At 29.1% G+C, this 27,589-nt stretch overlaps 1 protein-coding gene across 2 annotated transcripts; it reads right to left on the reverse strand.

Moving 5' to 3' along the window:
• Positions 1 to 642: 642 nt before the first annotated feature.
• On the reverse strand, positions 643 to 24,448 carry LOC132922764 (protein dissatisfaction). Of its 2 annotated transcripts, none has more exons than XM_060986453.1 (9): positions 24,252 to 24,448; positions 23,963 to 24,053; positions 15,633 to 15,713; positions 15,386 to 15,547; positions 10,302 to 10,723; positions 7,824 to 7,940; positions 5,844 to 5,927; positions 3,839 to 4,079; positions 643 to 3,433 (listed from the first exon to the last, which is right to left on the reverse strand). In XM_060986453.1, the coding sequence occupies exons 2-9, from the start codon at positions 23,970 to 23,972 to the stop codon at positions 3,180 to 3,182; spliced, it is 1,371 nt and encodes a 456-aa protein (XP_060842436.1). In that variant the 5' UTR covers positions 23,973 to 24,053; positions 24,252 to 24,448; the 3' UTR covers positions 643 to 3,179. The 2 variants fall into 2 exon arrangements, with proteins under 2 accessions (XP_060842436.1, XP_060842437.1); XM_060986454.1 differs by having other exon boundaries at positions 24,248 to 24,448.
• Between the last annotated feature and the right edge of the window lie 3,141 nt (positions 24,449 to 27,589).

Genomic DNA, 27,589 nt, shown 5'->3' on the forward strand with positions numbered 1-27,589 from the left:
CTATTATTGGTACCCCAATATGTATAAGAAGTACCTATATTTGAGCCAAAATATTTATTTTAAATTTTGAATTAAGTTAAACACTGTATAAGTCTAGTCTTTACTGTCCATATTTGTGCAATAAAATTTCACAAAATTATTTCATTTTATATACCTCCACACCTACAGAGTAAATTTGTTATGTTACGAAGGTGCTACGAAAATTCCAAGTCTTTTACAATCAATAGTTTAGGCCGTAGGTTAAAAATCAGTCAGTCAGGACGTACATTAAATATATAATGTTATGTATGTATAATATATTTTATCTATGGTCAAGACTACTTCTTTTGTAAACTTATTTTTATATTTTTTTATAATGCATATAAGACATATTACCTATACAATAAATTATATAACTATTTTAATATATGTGTATTAGGTTTAGGTAAATAACTATCTTGATTAAAATATTTAAAATTACCTACATACTTTTTTGTTGGTCTATTTGGAAATAATATCAGTATTACCACAATTGCTTGCAAAATTCTACCACCTACTCACGTTTTTAATGAAAACTATTGTCATATAAGTAAATTATAAAATGTTTGTTGGTCTTTCGTGATATACTTTAGAGTTTAGACTAATTATAAAGAAGACGTGGAGGAAGGAAAAAATATAACCCGCCGGTCATATTAATTTATTATTATAAATTATAATGTACATTAATTATTAATTAGCTAACTTGATAGCCGTTGAGAACGTAATTATTTTATATTTTATAAAAGTACCTGTACTACTACTATTTATTTTCCAAGTCAAGAACTGGTACACGCAGACCTAATATTAAATATTAAACATTAAACAAAATTAAATAATAATATTTAAGTATTACAGCTGTAGGTACACAATAATATAATTCAACATATACTGGAGCATAAATACAAATTAATATAATATATTCATACATGTTTGTATTTTAATAAATAGTTACAATAATGACTATATAGTAATGTGTAGAATTATTAATAATAAATTACAAATTGAGTAATGATGGAAATTGGAAATTATGTATACAAATGAAATCAAATAAAGTCATAGATTACATTTAACTATAAAGATTACTTTTTAATAACGAATTGTTCAAATTTAATTTGAAATGGTTATAAATTTATAATAATATATTGTTCGATTTCTATAAAATACAGAATAGGTTTATACTTAGTACGCATTGGCCATTGCAGAACATGACTAGATAGATTTATTTAAAATGTATTATAATAGAAGTTAGTTTTGATCGTTTAAAATGTATAAGAATTATTAACATACAAGTATGCAAACATTTATGCATACAAACCATACAGTTATATATTTTGTAAATAAGCTAATAAAACTATAAGGATGGTTATATGAAGTTTATTAGTTTAATAGTTTAGTTAATAATCTTATTAAAAACACGCAGTACATATAGTATTACACAAAAATGTAGAGTATTTTTTTAAACATTTAGGTACATATCAAATATTAAAGTAATAATTATATATAATAAATAAATAATAATAAATATAATATAATATAAACGATTTGGTAACAAAATAATCATGACTAGAACCTTATGCGACTATATCGCGATGGACTATATAAATATTAATGGTATATACCTATACACATTTTAAAACTTTTAACTGATTTTAATAAAATTAAAAATGTATCTATATATATATTTTGCACATTTATATAGAAGTTTTTACAATTTCTTCTGCATTTTTTTTATCTTCAACAATATTGAGAGTCGATACTTTATCTCATATAGATACGTATTTAAGTTAAATTTTACTAGTTTTAGGTGAAAAATATAAAAATCCACCTTATATTTAGCAGAGGGGCCATACAGAAAAGCTGTATCAATCACAAGTATTGTTAATACAAATAGATAAGTTAGTTTGTGTGTATATAATTTTGGTTTATAAAAGGTTGATGTTTTTTCAGTAACTGCTCAATACCACCTCCAAGCTTTAACCGTAAATACCATATAACATATAATATAAAATCATCAAAGTATAATAAGTATATAATATAATATATAGATAAATACCATGGTACCGTACCTATATATATATATATGATACAAAAATACTGAAGTATACCTACCTATACTGTATTATACCGAAATAAGTATATTTTTTTAAAAATATGACGACAAAAAAATGTATAATATAATTAGGTGTATATAGCTTTCGATTTTAACTCAATTAAAAAATGTTAAGTACCTATCTGTGCTTTAAGAGAAAATCACACACACTCGTGATTTTTAAATGATAAATAATAATAATAATTATTGTTATATGTATTCAATTTTCATCATATGTTTACATTTAATTATTTTAAAGTGTTATCTATGATTGGTAGATATTAGTATTTATTATACTTATATTTCAGTATATTTTGATACAATGATGGCTATAATTGATCGATGAAACAATGCCGATTGTCGGTATGATCGGTATATCATGGTATCTATAGTAAAAAACGAAATATTTTATGGTATTCCGTATGACATATATATATATTAATTATTAACATATACAATCATATTTAAGTCATTACGGTGTTTTCATTATTAAATTGATGAATTTTTGAAATCCGGAAAAATATAAAATTTGAAAATATTCATAACAAACATAATTTGTGAGTTTGACACTCGCCAGCTATATGTTCCTACACAGTGCACAGCCATGTATACTGCAATGCTATACATATATGTATTTCCAATAAATGTATTGAAATATGTAAGTTTATATAAAAAAAACAAATTTACAAAGTATCTCTATATATAGTAGGTATATAATTATAATATAGGTACAGATCTTGTTTATAGACTTGCAGGGATTATTATATATTAATACTATACTATATGATATTATATGATAAACAAAGTCACATAAATACTTAAGCTAGTATATAACCCACTAATGCATTATATAATATAGTGAAATGTCCATACTACAAAGTCGTCAAAGTCTCACAAGTAACAAAAAAAATCCTTAAATTTAATTAAATATTAATTAGGTTTGATTTTTCAAAACATTTTGTTTAACAGAAAATTTTGCTAAATGGAAGTTAGATGTTAGTTATATGGAAATTTAACTGTATTATATATTACACATAACACATATATACAGATTTATATTAAGTTTGATTCACTACGCGTACGACTTTTCCATATGGTACATGTCACCGAGTAGTCTTTGTATCGGTATGTCACCGATGGTCTCCTTGAAAAACAGCCTCTCAATAGTCGCCTGCCGGACTGCACGGAGATTGGGTAACATGAGCAACAACCGTCCGAATCGGGTAGGCTGTCTCGAATACCGGCCTCGCACGTAATCGCCTAATATGCACTGCGCCTGGTCTTGAAGCATTTCCACCGGTTGCGCGTCGATCAAGCCCGGTGTTTCTACAGAAAAAATAAATTTTTAAGAATATATTATAGATGAAAAACATAAAATACCCACATACTTAGGTTTTTGAAATAAATTATTGTTATTAAATTTCGTTTACAGTAAGAAAAACAAAACATAATATATCTAATATTTAAATAATATTTTCTTTTTAATATATATATATATAGTTTATAAGATACACAATGTAGGTATATTATCATTCATTATTTTTATTACAGTTTATTATATTTATTTTAATATTATATATATATTATACAAGGTTCATAATATAATATATGTACTTACTTGTACGTACAAATAATAATATATTTGTATATACAATTAAATGTAGTTTTTTTTTATTTAAAATATTAAACATTTTAACATCGATCATAATTTATTAATAATTCACCACTCACCTGGTGTGAATAGAATAACCGCTTTCATGCAACCGCATTCGCTACCATCCGGCGATAATTGTCGAAAACGTGCCAATATCTCTTGTATGATTTTCATCTCGTTGTTGACCTTAGTGTCGTCCGCTGGTAGCCTTTCGCGAGCCTTATCTGAATTTAATAGTGGCGATAAGTCCCAAGGAATGGACCACTGGGCCAAGTGTAACAGGAACAATTCTTTCCACGATTCTTGTAGCAATAGTAACTGCGTTATAGAGAAAAAAAAATCAATTTTGACGTCGTCAAAAATAACAAAATTAATTCTCCCTCTGACATTTTTTTTTAAAAAAAACGTGCATCTGCGACCAATTTATAATATTTAATATTATATGTTAGTTGAAATATATATCATAATAGAATACTAAGTTAATATATTTTTCAAAATATAAAATGAGTATAATTCGGTGCAGTTAAAAGAATCGCTATGTAATCTGTCAGTATGTATAGTCACAGTTTTATTTAAACTATAAGTAATAAATTAATTTTAATGTATTAGGGATGTTCACAGAATGAAAAAAATCAGCAAAATAAATAAAATTACCAATTAAATTAACAAACTAACGGGGAGGTTTGTTGATTTGGATATTAAAATCTTGTTAATTCATAGTTTAACCATATTTCGTCCATATTATTACATTGTTAGTTTACTAAACCATTCGCTTAATTCAACAAAGTTATTTGCTTTATTCTTATTAATAGTATTTTTTAAAACTTTGTTAGATTAACAAAAACTTTTGTTAATTTTGTAAATTTCCCGATTAATTTAACAAATGTGCTTTTTAATTATTATTATAGGCTGTCGCCTGTCAGTGTCATATGGATAACTTTTATATTTATAGGTTAAACTGGTTAAAGTATGAAAAACCTATACTGTATAACTTTATTTATGTATATCTACGAATAAAGATTGTTTTTAAGTATTTGTAATGTACTAAAATAAAGAAATTATTCTAATAAAAATAATTGTAGGTGAGATTCAAGTCCTTAAAATACCTTATTTTGTATCCACAAAATTGAAAATATAATTTATGTTTGATAGTTGATGGTAAACCAGTATAGATACTGCACAGAGTTAAGAATTATTTACACCTATATGGTTGCGGTATTATAGATACTATCTCTATCGTGAAATCCACGATCATTTAAATGTGTACGTGTTACAGACTTACAGTAAATGATGTTATACATTAAAATAACGTTATTTTCTAGTAAATAATAATAGTTACCTACCTAACAAACTAATAATTATCATAGTTTATTATTCTTTGGGTTTGATTATCGATAATTTCTACACACGATGGAAAATTATATTTTAATTTTATTTTGATGGTAGTAGAAAGTATTTCACAGTAGATAGAACCACAGACTAAAATCTAATATAATAATATCTACTATAATAGGTTATAGTACTGTGCTCCTGTTTCTAATAAGTACAACCACTTTTTATGTTTATAAATAAGCTTAGTGCGGGACTTACTAGTATTGGACTTTATTGTAATTATATAATAATATATTAACTATTTTAGTCTTTACACAATATTTCTGTCAGTTTTTTACGGTACGCACAGGATCGATATCGTTATATTGTAGTTATGTGTTAAATTATTCGTAAATGACGTGTTAATTTTTTTTAAATTGTATTATTGATACAATTACATACGGATAAACTTGTTATGGAAAAAATCTAACAATATTACCTATATCTGATATAATTACTAAAAAATGTAGCGATAATCACTCATTTTTAACCATTGATGAGTACAATATTTGTATTGAACAATTAAAACATTCAAAACTTGTGTTAAAATACCGTAAGAAAAAAATATATGAAAGATTATCGAATGGTACGTAAATATGATATATTTTAACAATAAATAATAATAATATAAAGTATAATATAATAGTATCTACTATCATGGATTAATCATAATGATAATGGATTAAAATTACCAATATACTGGCTTATTACCTGGTCGTGTTTGGAAAGAGTTTGAAATGGAGCCAAGCATCGAACCCATCTCACTGCCATGAACAGTAATCGAGCTGTGGTCTCCTGTCACATAAAGAAAAAGAACACTTTATTGTAAAAATATATTGAATTGTTTCAAAAATTAAACTATTTCGTGTTTAATACATTTTAATAAAATGATTTCGATATTATTTTATGTTTTACAACTATAAGATATAATATATAAGTACATTATAAATTCATATGCACAGATATTTTTTATATGGTTTCTTTTTTTTTTTTTTTATAACCATTTTTCTTATTTTTATAAATTAAATTGTGTTATAGTAAACTTAAATATAAAAAAAATATTTAAACGAAAACCTTTAAACATTACTAAAAATTAATCATTATTATATACACGAACATATGTTGTATAAATATATGTATTTGTTAAATGTATTCGTACTGGGTCGCCATTTTTAATCTTCAATCACAGGCGATTGGATAAAGAGGCACACCTTTTGCCACCCGCAGAAAAGTAGGCGGGCAGTCAAAAAGTCAACCCTCGCGTATAAAATATAATCTCTTGCATCAGTGTGTATGCAATCAACCCTATGTGTTGAAACGTCAGTTATCTACATTCTACAGTATATCTATATAGCAAATGTCAATATTACATTTATTATTTGAAAGTGCAAACGAATTATTGTATCAACATTGACTGATTTGTCTATTCAGTTCCTAAATAATAATTAAAAATTGTACTTTTTTATACAACGATATAACTTTACTTAATACGTCTAATCATTAATATATATTTTAATAAGTAACTATTGACTGTAACTTCTGTAACTACAGGTGTTGTATAATGACATCGGAGCATTAGGTAATTTAGATATTTATCAGTATTGATAAACCAACGATTTACATAATAATAATGTATATGAATTAAATAATATTATAACTTTTAAAACATAAAAGTGATATTTCATCGAAAGATATTATGATTGAGTGATGAGTATAATATAACATTTGGAATGGTATGAACATATTTATTTAATAGTATTTCAAACATAAATTTGTAAAAAGTTTTATCGCTTGATTATAATTACTTATAAGAACTAAGAAGACGTTATACCCACATGCGTTGTCTCTCGTCTTAAAAACGAAGGTATAAAGTATGACATAGAAAATGGCACGTTCTGAAGAATCCATTTAACTCTTTTATGCTTAATGCTTATTTGAATTTACCTATTATCAGATTTAAAAGTATGAATATTATCTAGTGAATCTTATAAGTTTTTTATATTTTAATTTTAAAACGAGTAACAAACATAGTAAAACATTTTAAAATGTACAAACAATTTAGAATTTTAACAATAATTATTCACTGTGATAATAAGGGTTAAGATGTTAAATACCTTTTAGTTTGCTATGCTATATGTTTATAAGTCGAAGACAACACATTATGCGGGTGTAGTGTCCTCTCAAAGTCAAATATAGGTAAGTATAGTATTATTACACGTCTACCGCGACATCGTGTATTCGTGTTATCCACCAATGATAGTGTAACAACTAACAAGTAACAATCAATGATTGAACAATTTTGTATCATGCGGTATAATCTACAATGATACATTGTTGTGTTTAAAAAAATTTTTTATAGCTATACTAATATACTATTAAGTATTAATTTATTAACTATGCTACGTTAATAAATATTATAATAAAATACATAGGTATACTAATAACTATTTTGTAATAGACTTAACATTTCCTATCGGTTATTTTACTTATTATTATTCAGTTATAATATTACCTATTTTTATTTATTTTTAAACGGGCAATTTTTACATATTATATTAGTGAATAACAAAGTGGTAATAGTATAACTCCATATAATTAATTATTAACGGGGAAAAATATAACCTATAAAATAAGACTTTTATATAATTATAAGAATCTATTATGCAATTACGACATAATAATTTTAATTACCTGTAAGACTTCCCAAGTCGGTGACAACGACAACGAAAGTGAACTCTGAGGACTGGTTGGTTGCGGTATGCCAATAGGTGACGAGGCTTCTGACATCTTTGCACTCCATATCAATTCCTGCGAGAGGGAAAAAAAATAAACAGTTCTTCATTAAATAGAAAATGATTCCGAGTGAATGTCACATCAAATATACCTATACACAAATACACAATATACACAAATATCATCACGGCATCACAGATTATATAGCAATTATGCGTACAGACTACAGATACAACTGCAGAACACATAACTGGAGTGAACATTCGTCAGTAATGTAATGATTAAAAAAGCCCTAATGAATTTTTATGTATTATGTAAATAAAAGTCTCTTATATCTATTGAGAATATTGCTATAAGCCTATAATCCGAGAAAATGTTTTGATTTCTATTAACCGATATCTTTATTAATCCCCTATTATATGGAACCTATTTTCTTTGACCTTTGATACTATTATGGTGAATATTTCGATTTTAATATGCGTATAAAAAAAGTATTCGATTATGGTCGCGTATGCCAGCTAGCTACACATTATGTAATAGCCCATAATACGAATAAGTATTGGTATATAACATTGCGAAGGAACGTTGGCATTAGTATATACACACGAGGATCGGGAACCTACCCATATTGGTTACACTATGTACATAAGTATAGTTATGGGAGAAAAATATTCTCAGTCAATAACAGCGTTAACTAAAAAAAAAAAAAAAAAAAAAAAATAATAAAACAGATATAAACATATATATTGATGTACCTATATATACTTTAATATTATTATCATTAATATTAATGTAGAACACTGCAGTCGTTTGCAGCTCGTCACCCGACATCGCACCACACCTCGCCGCCGCACACCGATGCTAATAGCGATAAAAGTCGAGCTTAAGCCCGAGGGTCGACGCAATGTGATGTGTAAAATACTCGACACACATTCAACATTGTGTATATATACATATAATATGTACGTTTATATACATATATTTATACGATCGTACGCGTCCGTCCGTGTGTGTATGTGTGCGTAAACGTATAATACGGTAAAGCCAGAGGGCGTCTTTGACGTCCGCGAACAAAGGGTTCGATTGCTGCTAAAACCCGCGAGGACCATGTGGTCCGGTTCTCACATCAAAACGTCCGCGCATGGGGGGGGGGCTGACTCATCGCGCGAGTGCGCACTCCTCCGCTGCCGTCGCCGCCGCAGTAGCATCCTCCTCCGCCGCGCACTATCGGTCCGCTCGCCGGCCCCTCATCGGGCTGCTGCACAGTATAATATTATATCACGACACACACACACACACACACACACACACAACATACTCCTTCAATGGCTGTGTATAACACATGTACTTATATTATTTGCAGTATGCACTATGCACGTATACACGACGTGTACGTATCTATAATACACACTGCGCCAAATATTTCTATATTAGTGACTGAAATTCACAATACCTACTTGAAATTGCAAATGTCACATCTCCCGGCTTATTTACATACCTACCCATATATAGTAGAAACCGTTTATAATGACACCGGTTTTATGGTAATGAGTATGACATATATCGAAGAAAGACGAAAATCAAAATAAGTATGGGAACGATTTGGTAACTTATTATTTGTTTGTTATTTTTTTATGCAGGCTTAGTCATGGACGCACACTTAAGTTTTTCATTCATTCAACAGCATTTACGTTGACTGCGTGAATTTCTTCTATACCTCCTGTAAACCTCGTTATAATATGCATACTCGATACTTCTACCAAATGCCTAATGGTTCGCGTGTAATTGTATCTTTTCTGCTCGATTCTGTTTTGGTTAAGGGTGGTCTATAAGGCAGATGGTAAATTGAAACCGGGTGTTCTTACTATAGCTATTGGGTCTTCGGACAGAGTGAAGAATTTCATCCCTAGGACTTTAACCATAATATCCTTTTCCATTTAACCTGTCGATTATCATCGAAGTCTCATCTTCCCATCTGGATTTAACTTACCGGGTTTAATGACCTTAAATTAAAGATCCAGACAAAGCTCTCACGTATTGTATATGGTAAATAAATCAAAAACAATTTCAAGTTTTTAACTATTTAAATCGTTAAAATTATATATGTTATATTATGATAATCATACTTCCTAGACTGTATATTATTGTAATCTATACTGCCTGTACTCGGTATATCATTATTAAGCGTAAACTTAAGTGTGTATATAACATTAACTCGTGTTAATATATGTTTTGTCTGCATGTACAACAACTTGACATTACATTTTTTCCCTATTAGACAATTCCAACCCGTAACGCATAAATTAATAGTATGCAATAACATATGTAAATATGGTTAATACGGAAATGGGGGGGGCATATTTACGTGTATTATATAATAAAGCCAGTATAGATAGGAACCTAAATATTACATACATGCATAGTGATTTCGTTTACCTGACATTTTTCGGCCGACATGAGTATCTGTAAGAGCCCGGGTGGCGGCGGCGGCTGTTGTTGCCCTAAGAACACGTGTCCTTGCGGCGGCGTGGGAGGCAGAAGCGTAGGCGGCGGTGGTGGCTGCTGTTGTGGAGGAGGTGGTGGCGGCTGCTGTTGCTGTTGTTGATGATGGTGGAGGTGTTGCTGCGACGGCGGTGCCGGCGGCAATGGCGGCAGGGCTGTATCCATAGGCGTTTTCGGGTACGCCGAGGAAGACGTCTTTTGGATCAAGTTGTTATGGTCGGCGCTCAGCTGGATTTGGCCGGATTGTCGTTGGTGGTTGGCGGCGGGCTGCGGTGAGTCCTTCATCGGGTGGTGATGGTGATGGTGGTGGTGATGGTGCAACTTTGGTTTGCGTGGTCCTCGTTCGTGTTGCACCGCTGTATATATACATCATTATTTAATGTTTTAATTTATTTAATATTATTATCATAATACCTATATATATCATAAAAATAAAGTCACGCGTCATTATGTGTGCCTTGAACATCACCCCTTGTAGTATAATAATATTACATTTCAGCGGAGGAGGAGGGTGTATATTGTTAAGAAATAACAGTGGATTAAAGGGAGGCTAGACAAAAGAAAAAAGAAATTGTTGCATCTAACGCGAATAATAGTCATGGTTGAAAGTTTAAATATATACAGTGTAAATATTATGTACAGTGAAACCTTCCCTAACGTACACCCCCCCCCCCCCAATAGTGGAGGTTTTTTTGAAAACGGGGAAATTTTCAATACTTTTTAATAGGAAAACCTCCGAAAAATGTATACCTATTTTAATATTAATTTAAAAACAATGACAAATGACAATAAAAACGCGTTTACATTAGTATTACGATAACAAAAACGTTTTGACACCGATTTTTTTTCACATAAAATTTATTTATGAATGTATATGAATTTCTTTTTTTTAATATGTTTTTATATTAATTTATATACCTGTGTATTGTTAAAATATTTTAATTATTATATCATTAATATCTCAATATTTACGAGCGTATAGCATCTTCTAAAAACATGAAATAATAATATTATAATTTAATTTAATCTAGCGCATATTATTTTTCCCTTTACACGTTTACCCTTTATGAATTTAAAAATATTACCCCCTCTGAAGAACGAACAAAATGTTGGTAACCGAGAGTGTCTATTATTTACAAGTTTCAGTGTTTAAAATGTCAATTTTAAAGTAATTATAATCATCTATTTAATTTTAATCAAATTAGCCAATATACCATAATTTATTAATGTACATACATATTTGATCGTCTTGATATAATATAATATTTAGAAATAGTTCTAAGAAAAATAATTAAATATAATGTAGGCACTTAAGGACTAAAAAGAACTACTCGTGACCGTGAATCTTGTAGCTGCATTAATTATTATTCACCAATATCTATATTTATTAAATTAATTTTAATTTAGGCTCTTATTTTTCAATACAATTAGGCACAATCTATACATTTCATCATCATAATATTTAATAATTTTCAAGCTATTTTAACTCAAATCCAAGTTACATTGTGCGCTGCATCATACACTGTTTTATTGACATTTTGATTTTATACATTTTATTTTAGAAACCAGATTTTTTCACGATATCTCGCTCACGTTATTTTTTCATTCTTATCAGTCATATATATATATATATATATATATATATATATACAGATTAAGCTGCACGAAAAATCACTGAAAACTGCACGTGCCATAGCTTTTGTTCTGGTTTAATATGCTTAGCATTTTTTTTTTAATCTGAGCTTTTCAAATAATTTGTTTTTATGAATTCGCTATTATTTATTATTATAATTTTTATTTGAAATCGGATTCGAGCGAAAAAACATTTTGTAAAAATGTTCATTTAAACTCAATTTATGATATTCAAATACCTGGAAGCAATAATAATAATTCATCATCGGATTACACATTTACACCAATAACTATACACGTTGATATGTTCGAGGGTTGTTCAATTGTTCACGGATATTTACTGCTGATTGAAAACTGTCTCCCCGTTTATAGTTCCCATTGTCACCCCAGTTCTTTTGTTATCATACACAAATATAATACAGTGAGTTTACCTATATATCAATATAATATCTTCTAAATCACCTGCAGTTCACTGGGAGGCGCCCTGCACTTCAATCTCTTGCTAGTTGTATATTAAAACACTTTATTTTGTTATTTACCATGCATATTTTCCTGTTTGTTATTATTATTATTTTTTTATCAAAATTAAATTACCTACATTTCACTATCCGGTCCACGGAACGCTGTAGCATAAGAAACTTTGTGATTTTGCAAATTTGTTACGCTAAACGAAATCCGAGAATATGGCGAGACCCAGATGATTTATTTTTATGTTTAACTCAAGAAAACAACCCGTATGAAATAAACCCTTCTTTTTATGTATTTTTTTATTTTTTATCAAATAATCCCGGCTACGCTGTACCTTTTTGATCCACGAATATTCAAAACGAACATTTTTGTTGTTTCAGCTAACGATCTCCAGACATACGGGCATTTTATTCAATTGGTTTTTGGTCGAAACAACTTATTTTTAAGCATATTATACTGCGATCTAAAAATTATTTTAAATCAATCTCGTCAGTTATAGGTACATATAGATTGAATAAAATATAATACAACCTATACCTATAAGTTTTTATCAATAATTATAATTCAATTTAAAATTATTATTAAATTATCAAAATAATAATATTAACATATGTTTTCGTATTTACATAATATTATTTTTGACTATTTATTAATTTAAATTTACAATCATTTCCGTTATATAATACAGATCAACAGTCTTGCTTTATAATATAATGCAATTAGTTATCTATTTAAAAAATAAATATACTATGTTATTGATATTTTCAAAAATGGCTATTTTTATAGTTATACTCGTATTATAATATCAAATATTCAAATCGTTCTTAAGTAGACCGAAGATTAAATATTACAACCGAATATAGGATAATAATATAATTTAGTATTTTATCCTATATTTATGGTTTGTAGAATCGTATGAATGTTGCAATTATATAGGCATTAGACACACATTTACTATAATGAATGAGCAAATATTGTACATACGAATTTAATTTGTACACCTATATGCCTTCGTTTTTTATCATTACTTCAACTGAGTATGGAAAGGAAACTCACGCCTTTTATATTTATTTAAATTGCTATCGTTTTCCGAATTGCACATTTGAATTGCATCAAGTCATTGACCCCCCTCCTGTCTATTTTACACTTGTTTTTCCGTTGGTAAGTCAGTTAATCCAGCTATCAGCTGTCAAAAACTCACACGTATATATTCCAGCCTGTAATCGCCAAATACAACACCCACACACACATGCGTGAAAGGGATATATTATTTACGGAGGGGTGCGCGAATAGCTGGAGAATTTTCAATGAAGACCGAAAATTGGCTACGCTGTGCTGGAGCGGTAGCTTTTTGCACAAAACGCGGTTCATTTATCAAAGGCTGAGGAGGGTAAGGAGAAAAAGAATTAAAGAGCGAAGAGATAGAGTTAAGAGAGAGGTTTTGCTTGGCGTGATTGAAGACTTCGCGTTAACGACATTATAAACTAGGCATTTTGTTTAGGGGTGGGTCATTATTCAACACCCGAGAAATTAGACGAACGAAAAAAAAATGCAAGAAAATCTTTAGTCAGCCCTTAATGATCGTGGATGGCGGTTGAATGTACAAAACAGCGAGGAAAACAGACGGTCAAAGCTGTCGGTTTACTCGACGAAATCCAACGTTAAATTATTATAGTATCTTTATCACCTTCTTATTCTATGTGGTCTACTATTTTCAGCAGTAAATGTTTAAGTTGTTTGTTGAGGTCTACCGTCTAACAATTTAGAATGTTTATTTATATAAAAACATATATGTGCCTTAAAAAAATGGATTTAAATTAAAACCATATTTTTTCGGCAACCCATTATATATAGTTATGTATAATATATTGAACCTTTCTATTGGTAATGACTCAGATAAATAATCGAGATATAATGCATAGTTATTCTTATTTCATTATTTTATTTTTGCGATCTCCGAAACTATGTAATGATTAAAAATAATTTTTTAAACAGCATAATTTATATCTTTGTATTTAAAATATAATAAATTTACACAGAATAGTGAATACTAACTTTTTTTTTGAACTCCTATGTTGAATGATACATATCTTATAATATATATGATATAACAATTGCATAAATATATGCAATATATGCATAGTTATTTACTTGCGCATTTTTGAAAAGTTTTCTTTTATCATTGTTAAATATAAAATCATTATAATATAATATTTAATATTTTTATACCATTATAAAATCATATGAAAACTATATTATAGTTTATATAAATTTATATATTAGGAAAATCTATTTAATACTTATCTAAATGATTTTAATATGGTCCTATGTATGCACATTGTATATATTATGTTTAAATATATAAATACACATTTCCTATATATTTCATAATATATTTATTGTATAATATGTTACGTGAAATGAATTCAAAACCAAAATGCGTTTTCCCGAACATTAAATACAATGTAAACACGACACGGTGCTACTGATTTTATGATCTGTCACGATATGGCACCGCAAAATCGTGAGTACGCATAATATTAACAGTTTTGTCGGGACACCGTTGAAGTAGCTTCTGCGGTGTTCCTATCTGTTGTTTATACACGCATATAATATATATTTGTACACTCAGGAAAGGAAATCACCGACAAAATAACTATTATATAACAATTACTTTGACAGAATACACTTTGTTTGGGGATTGAAACAAAAATGGCCGAAAATGTGTACATTTGTATGATAATATGTGTATAATCAATATAACAGTACAAATAACATACATTATATCATAATACAGAAGTGTACACAAACATTTTGCGCTGTAAAAACTTCAGTACCGCGGCGTGGTGAAAATATTTATGTATATATATAAAGGGTGGAATCAAGCATAATATTTATCAATTTTGACACGAACTCACCGTCCTTGTTCATTGCCGACTGAAAACACTTGTTGAGTCGACAAGCCCTACACTGGTTTCTGTGGGTCTTGTCAATGGGGCACCTGCCTTTGAGTTCGCCTTGTGCCTTGCACGTGTACACCCGGTTCCGGTGGATGCTCCTTTTGAAAAACCCGGAACAACCTGCAGAACAATACACGCAACGGCATTTGTTAGTCCCAAACCATTAATATATAAATACCAGAGGAAAATTATCTACGGTACTTACCGTCACAACTGTAAATGCCGTAATGTTTGCCAGAACTTCTATCCCCACAAACTTTGCACGGGATATCCAATAATCGGTCTCCTATATTAATAAAATAAAAATAACTTTTGATATATGGTAAAATACACATTACACAAGTATAAATATAGCTATAGATAATATAATTAATTTCATATTTGTTTCGTGTATAGATAAGTTATGTACTTAAGTATACTTTAAATATATAAATAGATAACGCGCATTTAGCCACAGATAAGTTTATATCGAATTAACTATAATATTAACAATAAAATTATTAAATATATTGTTTATAAATGAGACTACATAAAATATAGTGTATACGATTCGTACAGAATATGTATTCAAAATAGTGAAAATACCTACAAACTGATATTGCCTATGATAAATAGACTGAAAAAAAACGGGTTTAAAGTAACGCGTATTATATCAATAATATTTAAATTATACAAATAATAGTCACATGCAAAATAATTATAATGTAGAAAAAAACTGAATAATTAAGTACGGACTAAAAGTTACCTTACATGATAGGTACATCTAAAAGGTATTTATAATAAAAATAAAAATATTAATTAATGTTTATAATATACTTTTAATTAGGGATGAGCCGATTCTATTGATTTTTTAGGAACCGAAGAAACCGATAGTTATGGTTATTGTACTCATTTTTATTAGTACCGGTTCTTTTTTTTCTCGGTTCGCGCTTTTTTACAATACTGTGATAAGTCGATAACTGATAACCCGAGTACCCGACTGATAATCAATTACTAGAGTAACAATATGAACTATGTTTTGTTTGGTAATGACTACTGAACTTATGTATTATGATTTATGAATTTAATATTTATGATACTGACATGCTATGCTTGTGTAATTCGTAATTCGTAATTCTATTTTTCCATTTTTATCGTGTGCACGAGTGCGTTTGTCCGTGTCTCGTAACTCGTAAGCGTGTCAATTATATAGTATTATACAGTATACTAATTAATTACTATTCTTAATTTTAAGATTTTTTTTAAAAGAATAACCGGCATCGGAAACGGTATCGAGAACCGAAGGGGAATATTTTAGAACTGGACAAGAACCGAAACCGATAATTTTCTAAGAACCTACCCATCCTTTTACGTCTTGTAATATATGTGTAGCGTGTAGGTACCAATATCAATGTAACCAAGTACATAAGTATTTTAAATTTTTGGTTATTGTGTAAGTATAATATAAAATAATAAATTTTTTTTTATACTACGATATTGCAATATTAATATTCGATGTCTATATAATTTATTGTAATATCGAATTATCGACATGTATATGCATAAATGAAACGATATTGATACTAAAAAAAGTATTATATAGCATTACTGCAGGATACAATATAAGAGTACAATATAATATATACTTATAATTTGTATAACATTATGTATTAAATTGTTTTATTTTATTATAGATTGGTACACAAATCACAAATGACGTGATCGCCAAAAGACCGGCAAAGTCCACTTTGAAAACATAATAACATTACATTGTATTTGTATAGGCGGGCTTATAAAGTGCCGGATTTAGCGGGGTGCAAGAGTTGCAATACATCGGGGCCTCGATGCTGTATTTGTTTTAGGGGCTTCAGGCTGATTGTTCTAGACTTTCTAACTTTGTAAAGTGTAAAGTAATGAGTAATTAAGAATATTGAATAATGATTAAGAAAAACAGTATTTTAAGGAATTACCCTCACCCGTTTGTTTTAAATTGTTATGGGTGGCAGTTTTATACTTACTCGTGACTTGATCAAATGGAATACCTGAATCACGAAACACCTAACTTAATTTAAATGTTTTCTTTTTTAAATAAATTTTCACTTTTATCAAATACCGAAAACAATATTTTTATTACATAAAATAACTAATAAATAGGCATTTATATTTTAAGTGACCATAAATATTAGTAGTTGTATCCCGACCTTTCAAGACGCAGATTATCAGATCCGATGCTGGGTAATGGGCATATACGTTATATATATATATTATACGATGTATTCCAGCAAGAAGGGATGGCTCGGCGACGAGCTTGCAAGTTAGTCGTGGTTACTCGCGCGGGAACTTTGCGAGAGACGACTGCGTTCAAGCCGGATCCCTTCGTCGGCCGACGGTTGAAAAGTTGTGGGCGCGGACACCTTTATTATGCTATATGCGTGTTGTGTAATGTTGAAAAGTGACGCTTTGGAGCTTTTGCGGCCTTACATGTATATAATATTATATAAGGCGATATATGCTGTATTCGACCGTAAACGATGCGATCGCTGACGTGTATATATATATATATATTCTCTTGCGGCGGCGGCGCGGAGGGATTTAAAAGTTGGCGTGACGGGCTTATATATAATGACGTACGTATAAGTGCGGCGATAGTATATATATCACCCGGGAGACGACGATGACGACGACGACAACGGCAATATATGAACTCGGCGTGTGGTTTATTAATGAGCTTGTTTCGAAATCCGCTTATGTATACCACGCGCGCGCGTCAAGTGTCTTTTACAAAATTATATACCTAACTATTTACGTAAAAATGTTATCTTCTGTGTACTTTTTTAAATACACATTATTATTGCCTTTCAATATTGTTTATAATAAATTTAATTTAGTTTAATAATTATGTTTTGTGTATATATTCATTTATTGATATTATAAATGTGAAAGTAATTTGGCCCTTTTGTCTGTTACGATTTTGTGAGATAAACCAATGAACCGATTTTAATGAAAGTTGGGATGTAGATAGCTTAAATCTTCAAAAATAACTTGGGTCACATTTTTTTTTAATCAATTCTTAAAGAGGTTAAACTACTCTAATGTGATTGGAAGTCAACAAAAAAGTTTAAAAACATATTTTTTTTAAAGAAATTTACCTCCTTGAGGGGGTGGAAAAGAGTGAGCCCGAGTGACAGGCTTTAGTTTTCAGTAGCAATTTTGACTATGAATATTTTTCACTGTTTCTATGTATAAGTATGCATTAATAAGTTAAATAAACAAAGTTGTTGTTTTTTAATTTCACAAAAGTCCTGTTAAATTGAGTAGTTGATTGGCATATGGTTGTTTCTTTGTTTCTATAACAACCTTTTTATCTTTTTTTTTGAAGTTGGGTAGTTGTAATACTTACTTTACGGAAAATGTTTAATAGGTTTATATAAACATACAGTTTCCCGACAAGAATTCACTATTCTTTCAGCACAAGCTTTAGCTTATGGAGACCAGTGCTGCAATATTGACGACTATAATACTTATTTGTAAATTTTACTGATAATTTTGTTGTTGCCACAAAGTTATATTATAACTACACGGTAGTATCTATATATATATGTATGTATATAAATATGTCGCACGGAGGTGCAGCATTGCGTGCTTAACTTCTCGGAAACGGCAGAGCAGACGATTTTTTTTTCCGAAATTGTATATAATATGCTCATGTGTATATACGCGTACCCCGAGGCCGGAAACTGCAGTGGTGACGACGGCAGCTAATGGATGTCGGAGCGCGCGTAAAAGTATATGCGCATGGGGTGTGGATGTAACGCAACCGCCGCCACTGCCGGCGCGGGACCGTTGTTGTGAAAAAGCTATACGCGCCGAGTACATTACAAGCAGCTGTGCCGCGTCGCCCGCGGCCGTTTGGCGGCGACTATATACGACCAACTTTTGTCGCGCGATCGGTCCACGGTCGAGCGTTTATACCCTATTCTATATATATTATTTTATACATATATCACTGCTGTAGTTATGCTGTGTGTCAAAACTTATTCGAATTAATAATAATATAATATGTTACAAAAAGCTAATATATATATATATAATATATTAGTATAATTATCACGTTGGGTTTCATCATTAGTCAGCCTCGTTCCTTGTATTATTTCACAGTTAAAATTTATAGAAGATAATCAATAATTAATCATATTTGCTTATTGTTCTATTCCAACACAGATTGTAAATATTCTTTTATTAGTAATAGAAAATACACACGCGCATATATTATATAGTATAATAGTGGAGGGAGGAGACGCGATATAAGTCGTTTTTGGGATTAATCTAGAAATTAAAGTTTGATTTTTAATAATTATAATATTATACAACCTAAACCAACTTATTATAGTATAATACTAATCATCTTGTTCCGAAGTCATTCTAGAATAAACAATTACTAGTTACAAATACAATTATTTTAATCAAAGCGCCCAAACATCTGCTAATATAATATTATTATATTATTTTGAGCCAATTATAACGAATTATTAAAATACCAAAGACATTGAACATTCGTTAAATCGTAAAATGTTTATAATTGTCTCATTCATTTTTGTATACGATAGTGAGAAATAATTATGATGTTAACCGTAGCAGCGGTACTGGTCACTGGGCCCTCAGTACTGGTATAGGTAAGTAATTAGAATTTGATTTATATTAAATGCGCTCGCGACATGAAGTAGGTATTTATAGGTATCTATAAGATGATTTCTCAAGCGCGCTCACCTAATTTTGCTGATTTTAAAATTATATAATTATTAATATTAACTTATTACAACCTTACAATTCGTAAAAAATATATGAGTATAATAATAATCAAAATAAATATTTAATTTTAAATAATAAAAATAATTTTTAAGAGCTATAAATTATAATTATCCTTAGTACACATGGGAATTTGGTATTTCAGAAATACTCATCTAAATTTTGATTTAGGTGCTTAACATTTTTTTTTTTTAAATCATTAAATTAACCATTTAAATTTAAAAAAAATAATTTTTATTTGAAAACAGAAGTTTATATCATCACAGGTTACTCCATAAATGATAAAAAAAACTAAGTACTAATTTAAAAATATAGTTATTGGTAAAGAGTACATTTTACGGTACAATTTGTAGCTTTACTTTAACATTTCTTTGTTGAATATTTTAGCAGATTTTAACAAAATTAAATGCACATTCAATTATTTTATATTAAATACATAAAATAAATAAAAATAAATAATTAAATCCTAGCCTTAGTTGTAAGCATTCAAAAAATCAAAAATAATTATCATTTGAAAGAAAAATAATTAAAATTAAAATTGTTGATATTTTAAGTTTTTAAATTAACTTCAAATATTTTTAACAGTATTTTAAAAATTATAATTATAAGTATACATTATATATTCATATTTAACTGTATCAAAAAATATTTATATACCTTATATTTTTATAATTCCTAATTACTATGTACATAAAATATTTTATGTGTTTAAACTAAAATAACTAAAACAGTATGCACTAAAATAAAAATTGATTGAAAAAGTATTTCACTAATACATAATTTTAGATTTATATGAATTATATGAATTTTAAAATGTTGCCATCGAAAATTTCTATAACGAATAACGATATGCTATATGTAAAATTGTTTAATGATTTCTGCATATTATATATAGTAATGACCTAAAACACGAATGTAAAATGTATGTAAATAATCAATAGTTCCTGATAAAAAATTAACCTAAGTTGTATTGAATAGGGGTATAATCTATTTATTTTTCAGTTATCTTCAATTAACTTCCTTATAATTTTAGCAAAAAAAAATTTAATATTAATGGTCTATAAGGTCATTCAGTTGAAATTGAAAACAGGGCGATTTCAGTGCTCTTATAAAATGCTATTAAATAATAATTGATTAAAGGCTTAACTTTTTTTTCTCTTCTTCGTTTATTTATTATTTAACTTAAAAAAGAAATAAAACAGTTTTTTTAAGGCTTTTCGAACTTTCTGAACGAGTAGCCATTTAAAGGTTTTTTTGTGTTCACCTTTTGAACGGGATGCCTAATCTTCTCCGGGCTTTTTGAGTTCAACCGAAAAAGAAAGGCTTACGGTTTCAACGATACAAAAAGGTCAACAAAACTTTTCAATAATAGAGATTATGATGTGCTTTCGATCCTTTTAAAAAGGGGGTCGAATGGTTCTAAGAATCAGGCGCGAGTGTATTTGTCCGCGGGATCAACTGATTATAAAAAATTGAACTGTGGAGTAACGGTTTCAAGAGAACTTATTCTCCGAATTATAAGGATTTATTATGAGAACTTTCAGCATTACAATATATATGATTATATTTTGTAAAAGTTGAAAAGTATAATATAAGTAATCAAACTCAATATGTACAAAATATTACATTATTTTGTTTAATCTATGCATTAAGCAACACAAAGTTTATTCACTCAAGCTTACAAAAATATATGTATGGTAAAATATAGGCATATAAATCTATATTATAATATAAAATATATTGTATTATTTTTTTTTTAATTATCAATAAATATCAATATTTAATATTAAATTATCAATATTGTATTATTGTGTAAAATAATAAATCGTAAGTACAAATCTAAGTAGTTATACTTAAAAAAACACATAATATTTTTGTTAGGTACTATAATTTTATATTTTGTAAAAATATAATAAGTACTAACTTAATACATGCATACCTTTAATATTATAAAAGAACAAATTTAATTTAAAATTAAACATTTTGAACGCTTATTTAGTCTAAAGAGGTATTAATAATCACATGTACGCTGTGTATTTATTGACTGATACAACATTTTGTAAACACTGTAATAATTATAATATATAAGAAGTTATTTTTAAAAACGTTTAAAATAGAGTAAATATCTTTGGTTTTCTACTCATAAAAAGTAATCTTTTAGCACAATTGTTATTTAGACAAAAGGTTGCCTCTCTAAAACGTGATTATACTTGAATTACCTTCAAACAACAATAATGACCCAAGTGCACAAAAGTTTTTTGCTTAAATAATTTTATCATTTTTTTTTAAATTGATTTTTTGTGTACATAAATACTTCATGTTTTGTATACCAGTTAATTATACTTATAATAACATAGAAAGACATAAAATCAATTTAAGGTTTTTTTTTATATTGACAAAGATTACTACAAGTTTAACTTTTTGATTATATATTTTTTTTAAACTAATTATCTTTTATATTTAATTTCAAAAGATTATATATTATAATATACAAAGATACCTACTCGTTTTCTTATAAGTTATAAGTTATTTTAGTTTATTCAAATAAAATTAAAATTAATTAATTGATTATTATAATTTATAACTGAAATATCTTAAATAGAGATAACATTTTTAACTTTAACTATATAATTGGGATATGGAAGTTTATAAGACTAATGCACATACAGTGGCGTAGCCAAGGGGGGGGGGAGCTAAAGGGGCTATAGCCCTCACCCCCATTGAACGTATTTTGTCTATTGTTTTGAAATATTTAAATTTAAGTATGGAAATTATCTTACAAATTTTAATTATTTAAAATAGTTAATACGTAAACGGCAAATCAACGTTAATAATATTATGTAATCAGTATTTTTGTTTTGTTGTTTTTGATTTTCAAATTTTCAATAACTCAAATTAAAAGTATTTTGCCCCCCCCCTCCCAAAATAAAAATTCTGACTACGCCTCTGTGCACATAATATTTTTAAACATTTTATTTAAGGGCGGTTCTATCTTGTGTCAATGATAAAGTTGTTCTGATACTAATTCAATTAAACGAATAAAAATGTATAAAATTCCTATACCTACATAATATTTTTCATTTTTAAATGTATAATGCACATTCAATAATTAAAATTAAAGTTTAAATTGTTTTAACTGATAAACCAAAATACGTAAATATATTTATTTAATTTTGAACAAAATATAATTTATTAAGAAATTCTAATCTTCTAATAACTTCAATTTGAACCTATTTATATGTTATAGGTACGTACATTGTATTTGTATTGATATTTATAAGCACAAAAAAATTAATAAAGTTTATACTCCAATATATTTAAAATGTCTAAAATATTAGAAATATTAAAAATATTTTTTTTTTCAATTTTTTCCAATCTTTAAAAGTATAAATAATTAAAAAATATATTAAAGAAATATTTTACTAATAATTGGTCGTATTTAAAATAATTAAGATAATTAAAATATGAAATATTTAAATTTCACATATATACATTCAATACATATGTTATCGTTACTGTTCAAAATGTATACGCCATAAATTAATAAATAAAATTGTAAAATTATCACAGATCGTCGCGAGCTTTTTATACGTAACGGAAAAATGGATAATTTTACACGGAAGCGACATAACGTTTAAATAGATGATGGAATTGTCATATAAATTAATGTATTATAACATTTATAACGAATTATGTATAATAATTATCATAAAAATTAAATATATATTATGATGCGTAAACGTGACTTACCTGTTCCCATTATCTGAGTACGTCAAATCATATTTTGCGACGGCACCAATTCCGGTATAGTAAGAACTGTGGTTCGAAATGTCACGGGAATCTAAAAAATGTCCAATGAATATCGTATTTTAAAATAAAAAAAATGATATCATTTAACATTACGTCGTTGTTAATCAATTATCGATTTAAATATTACGTACACGCAGAGGCCGATAATATATTTTATTTATAATAATAATATTGTGATTTGTGATGTAAACAACACGAATAAAACTATAAATAATGAATACGTACGTACGTGTATCGTTAACTTGCGACGGCGGCGGCGGCGGAGCGCGAATATGCGTGTATGCGGTGCGTTGGTGGCAGTGACGGCGCAATGGTAGTTTGACCGTGGCCAGGGCCAAGAAGCGAATAGAGCGGTGTGTGTGGCTGATGCTGGTATAGTATATCCGGCGCGGCCGCGTAAATATGACGGCGGCGGCGGCGGCGGTGGTGCCGTTACTAAGTCGGCGGCACAGGGCGGCGCTCCTCGACTAGCGACAATCGCGCGTGTGTGTTGGTCCGTGGGCGTGTCCGGGCCCCGGCCACCGCGGGACCGGCCACCCACACACTGGTCGCCGGGTGGTGGGGGCCCGCGGTGACCGGCGTCGCCACCGCGTAATATAACAACGTGTCAAACACGGCAAACCCCCGCGGCTCGTGACCGGTGGCCCTAAAGTTATTAATTTCGTCGTAAGCTCCCGTCCTTTTACACGCGCTGTATCCCTACCCAGTCCTCCCCCAATAACACTGCTGCCCACACTCACATAATGTATATTATACGGGGTGTGATCAATTTAACGTCTACCACTCATTAATTCAAGAAACACTTATGTTTTTGAAAATATTTCTTATTCAGTTTTAAAATGTTACAAAACAAAAAAAATAATTATATTTTTACTATTTTTTATCGCTATAATTTTTAAGTTTTTTACTGGTTAGAATAACCGTACATTTCTCATGATTTCATATTCCAAAGCAGAATATTATTTCGAGTATTTCGATTTACAAAAATCAAATTTCAGAAAAGTAGCTTATTAGTTATAACTTAAAAGTATATTTAATGTTTTGTTAAGTAGAGAAGTAGATCAACATTTTGCGACGTACCCAAATACCATTCTCCTCAGTTCATCTAAAATGTACACTTACAACTCATAAACACTGTTACAAAATTTGGTTCAAATATATCGAAGTACTCAAAAAAAAAAAACATTCTGTTTTGGAATAAGAAATTAAAAACTCATGTCGTTATAACTGCAGGTAAAATATTTAATATTTTAAAAAAAAAGGTATAACATATAATTTTTTTTTAGAAAAATGTGTTTTTACGATTTAAAATTATGTAAAAACAATAATTTCAAAAACTTTTAAAAGTTTTCAAAGTAATGAGTGCCTTGCATTATAAGGATCACCCGGTATATATATACATACACTGCAACCCTTCACGTACCCGCTAACGCCGCCGTGCAGGGCTTATTTGCGCGTGGTCCCGGCAGATCTCTGACCCGCTACAGACTCCGCGCGTATCATCCCGCGCCACTACCTATTATGCACACACGTTCCACCCGTTCGCGTACACGTGTGTGTGTGCACGTGTGTTTGTGTTGTATGAAGAAATTTCACGCGCCGCAGCGATTTCGATTAACCGACGAGCCACTACGTACCGTATACCACACCGCACCGCAACTTTGCCCGAGCTGGCGCGTAAACGTGTTACGTTTCCACTTTGTAACTTCATCGCGTACAGGTAGACAAGGCACTTATGTACGTATAGCTATTATATACATGAGCGCGCTTGTATAAATATATATGTATCGGTATTAGACGGCACATAATACGTAAACGTATTTTATATAAGATTAGAGGTATATAGGAGTATCTACCCGGACTACCTGAATACTGTTTACATAATAACGTGTATATATATATAAATATACTTAATAGAGAGAAATACATAACGGTGACGATGACGTGTAAATATATGTTTTCCAGTAAGTTATACGCGTTTCAAGTTTGACGTAAGTATTGAAGTTTATATTATTATATTTACAAACTTATACAGTATAGTAGTACCTATGCACCATGTTGTAAATATTGATATATATATATTTATAACTGGTTAGGCGTGTAGATATCGCTCTCCATTGTTTACACAATATTGCAAGTATGATGCTACAGGACTAACCAGCTCTTATTATTTTACACCTCTTCCATTACATGTACCTATAGTTTTGTTGTGCGCACAACATACACTGAGTAATTGATCTATGTATTAATGTACATATTACTCAAAAATAATTTTATAAGTCATTTATTTTTTCCAAATTCATTATACAAAATACACCGCAATTTTGCTCTTGTAGTTAAATGGAAATCTATTAATATTGCTATCAAGCTCAATCTGCTCAAGTGTACCAATGACAATTACTAAAATATTTTTGTATACCTATAAAAAATACTTGTGCGATTGATATTATGGTATTATACATTTGTATCATATTATATTATTATTAATACCAATATTCGACCACATTTATTATAGTTCGGTTGTTAAGATATTAATACACGTTATTTTTTATGAACGTCTTATTTAGCGGTCTTCATTTCAACAAAAAAATTACTTTCTTGTAGTGGTGGATTAAGCTATTTGCCGTCTACAAGTAGGAACTTTGCCGCCGTCTCAAATTTTAATATAATATTATAAATATTTTTTATTTTTTAAGTTCACCAAATTTTCCGCTCCAATCACCTGATTATTTTGCCAGTAGGGTAACCCGACGCTGCTTTCTTGATTTTTCTACCACCTTATAATTATAAACTTCTATGTTTGATTTATAACTAAATAATACGTGTTAAATGTCACATTGTCACGTAGTTTCATTATTTGAAACATTAGAATATAAATTATAAGATAGGTACTTACTCTTTTTTTTAAAGTTTTGAACATCATATTATAGGTATCAACTATCAAGTATTATACAACAAATTGAACAAAGTTAGAATTATATTATAAAAGGTGTTATTTTTAACGGACAACAAAGATACAGATACTGTATAATATTAATATACATATTATACAGTATAGGTGAATTTCAAAGTCACTAGTGTACTGCGATGGTATACATTGAAAATTATAGTGAATGTTTCTGAAATATCTTTTACGCGGTCGAAAACCAGCGGTTGTTGACATTTACAATTAGTGTTTAGTAAATGTTAACCACACTTAAAGCGCGATATATGTTATAAGATATTTTATTAAGAATTTAGACGTTATCGTTATCGCTCTATCTCAATGTATCAAATTTTTTAATTTATGTTTAAAAAGAATGTTCGGCTGTTATTTATTTTTTAACAAAATATTATAATATTATAATGTTATAGTACGAGATAGTAAGCTCAATAAATAACAATCCGATTTCGTAACATTTGATTAATTGATATATCGATGCGTATGCGTATATTAAACTTGGTGCAATGATTGTTTTTTACGGTGATACTTTAAATTTTGAATTTATTTTAACCTTTGACAGACAAGGTTTTAATCTTACAGACAGAGACAAGGTTGGTCACGGTTGACCCAAGTATTTTTTATTC

The sequence above is a fragment of the Rhopalosiphum padi genome, chromosome 2 (assembly GCF_020882245.1).
Source record: "Rhopalosiphum padi isolate XX-2018 chromosome 2, ASM2088224v1, whole genome shotgun sequence".
In the NCBI taxonomy this organism is placed as follows: domain Eukaryota; kingdom Metazoa; phylum Arthropoda; class Insecta; order Hemiptera; family Aphididae; genus Rhopalosiphum; species Rhopalosiphum padi.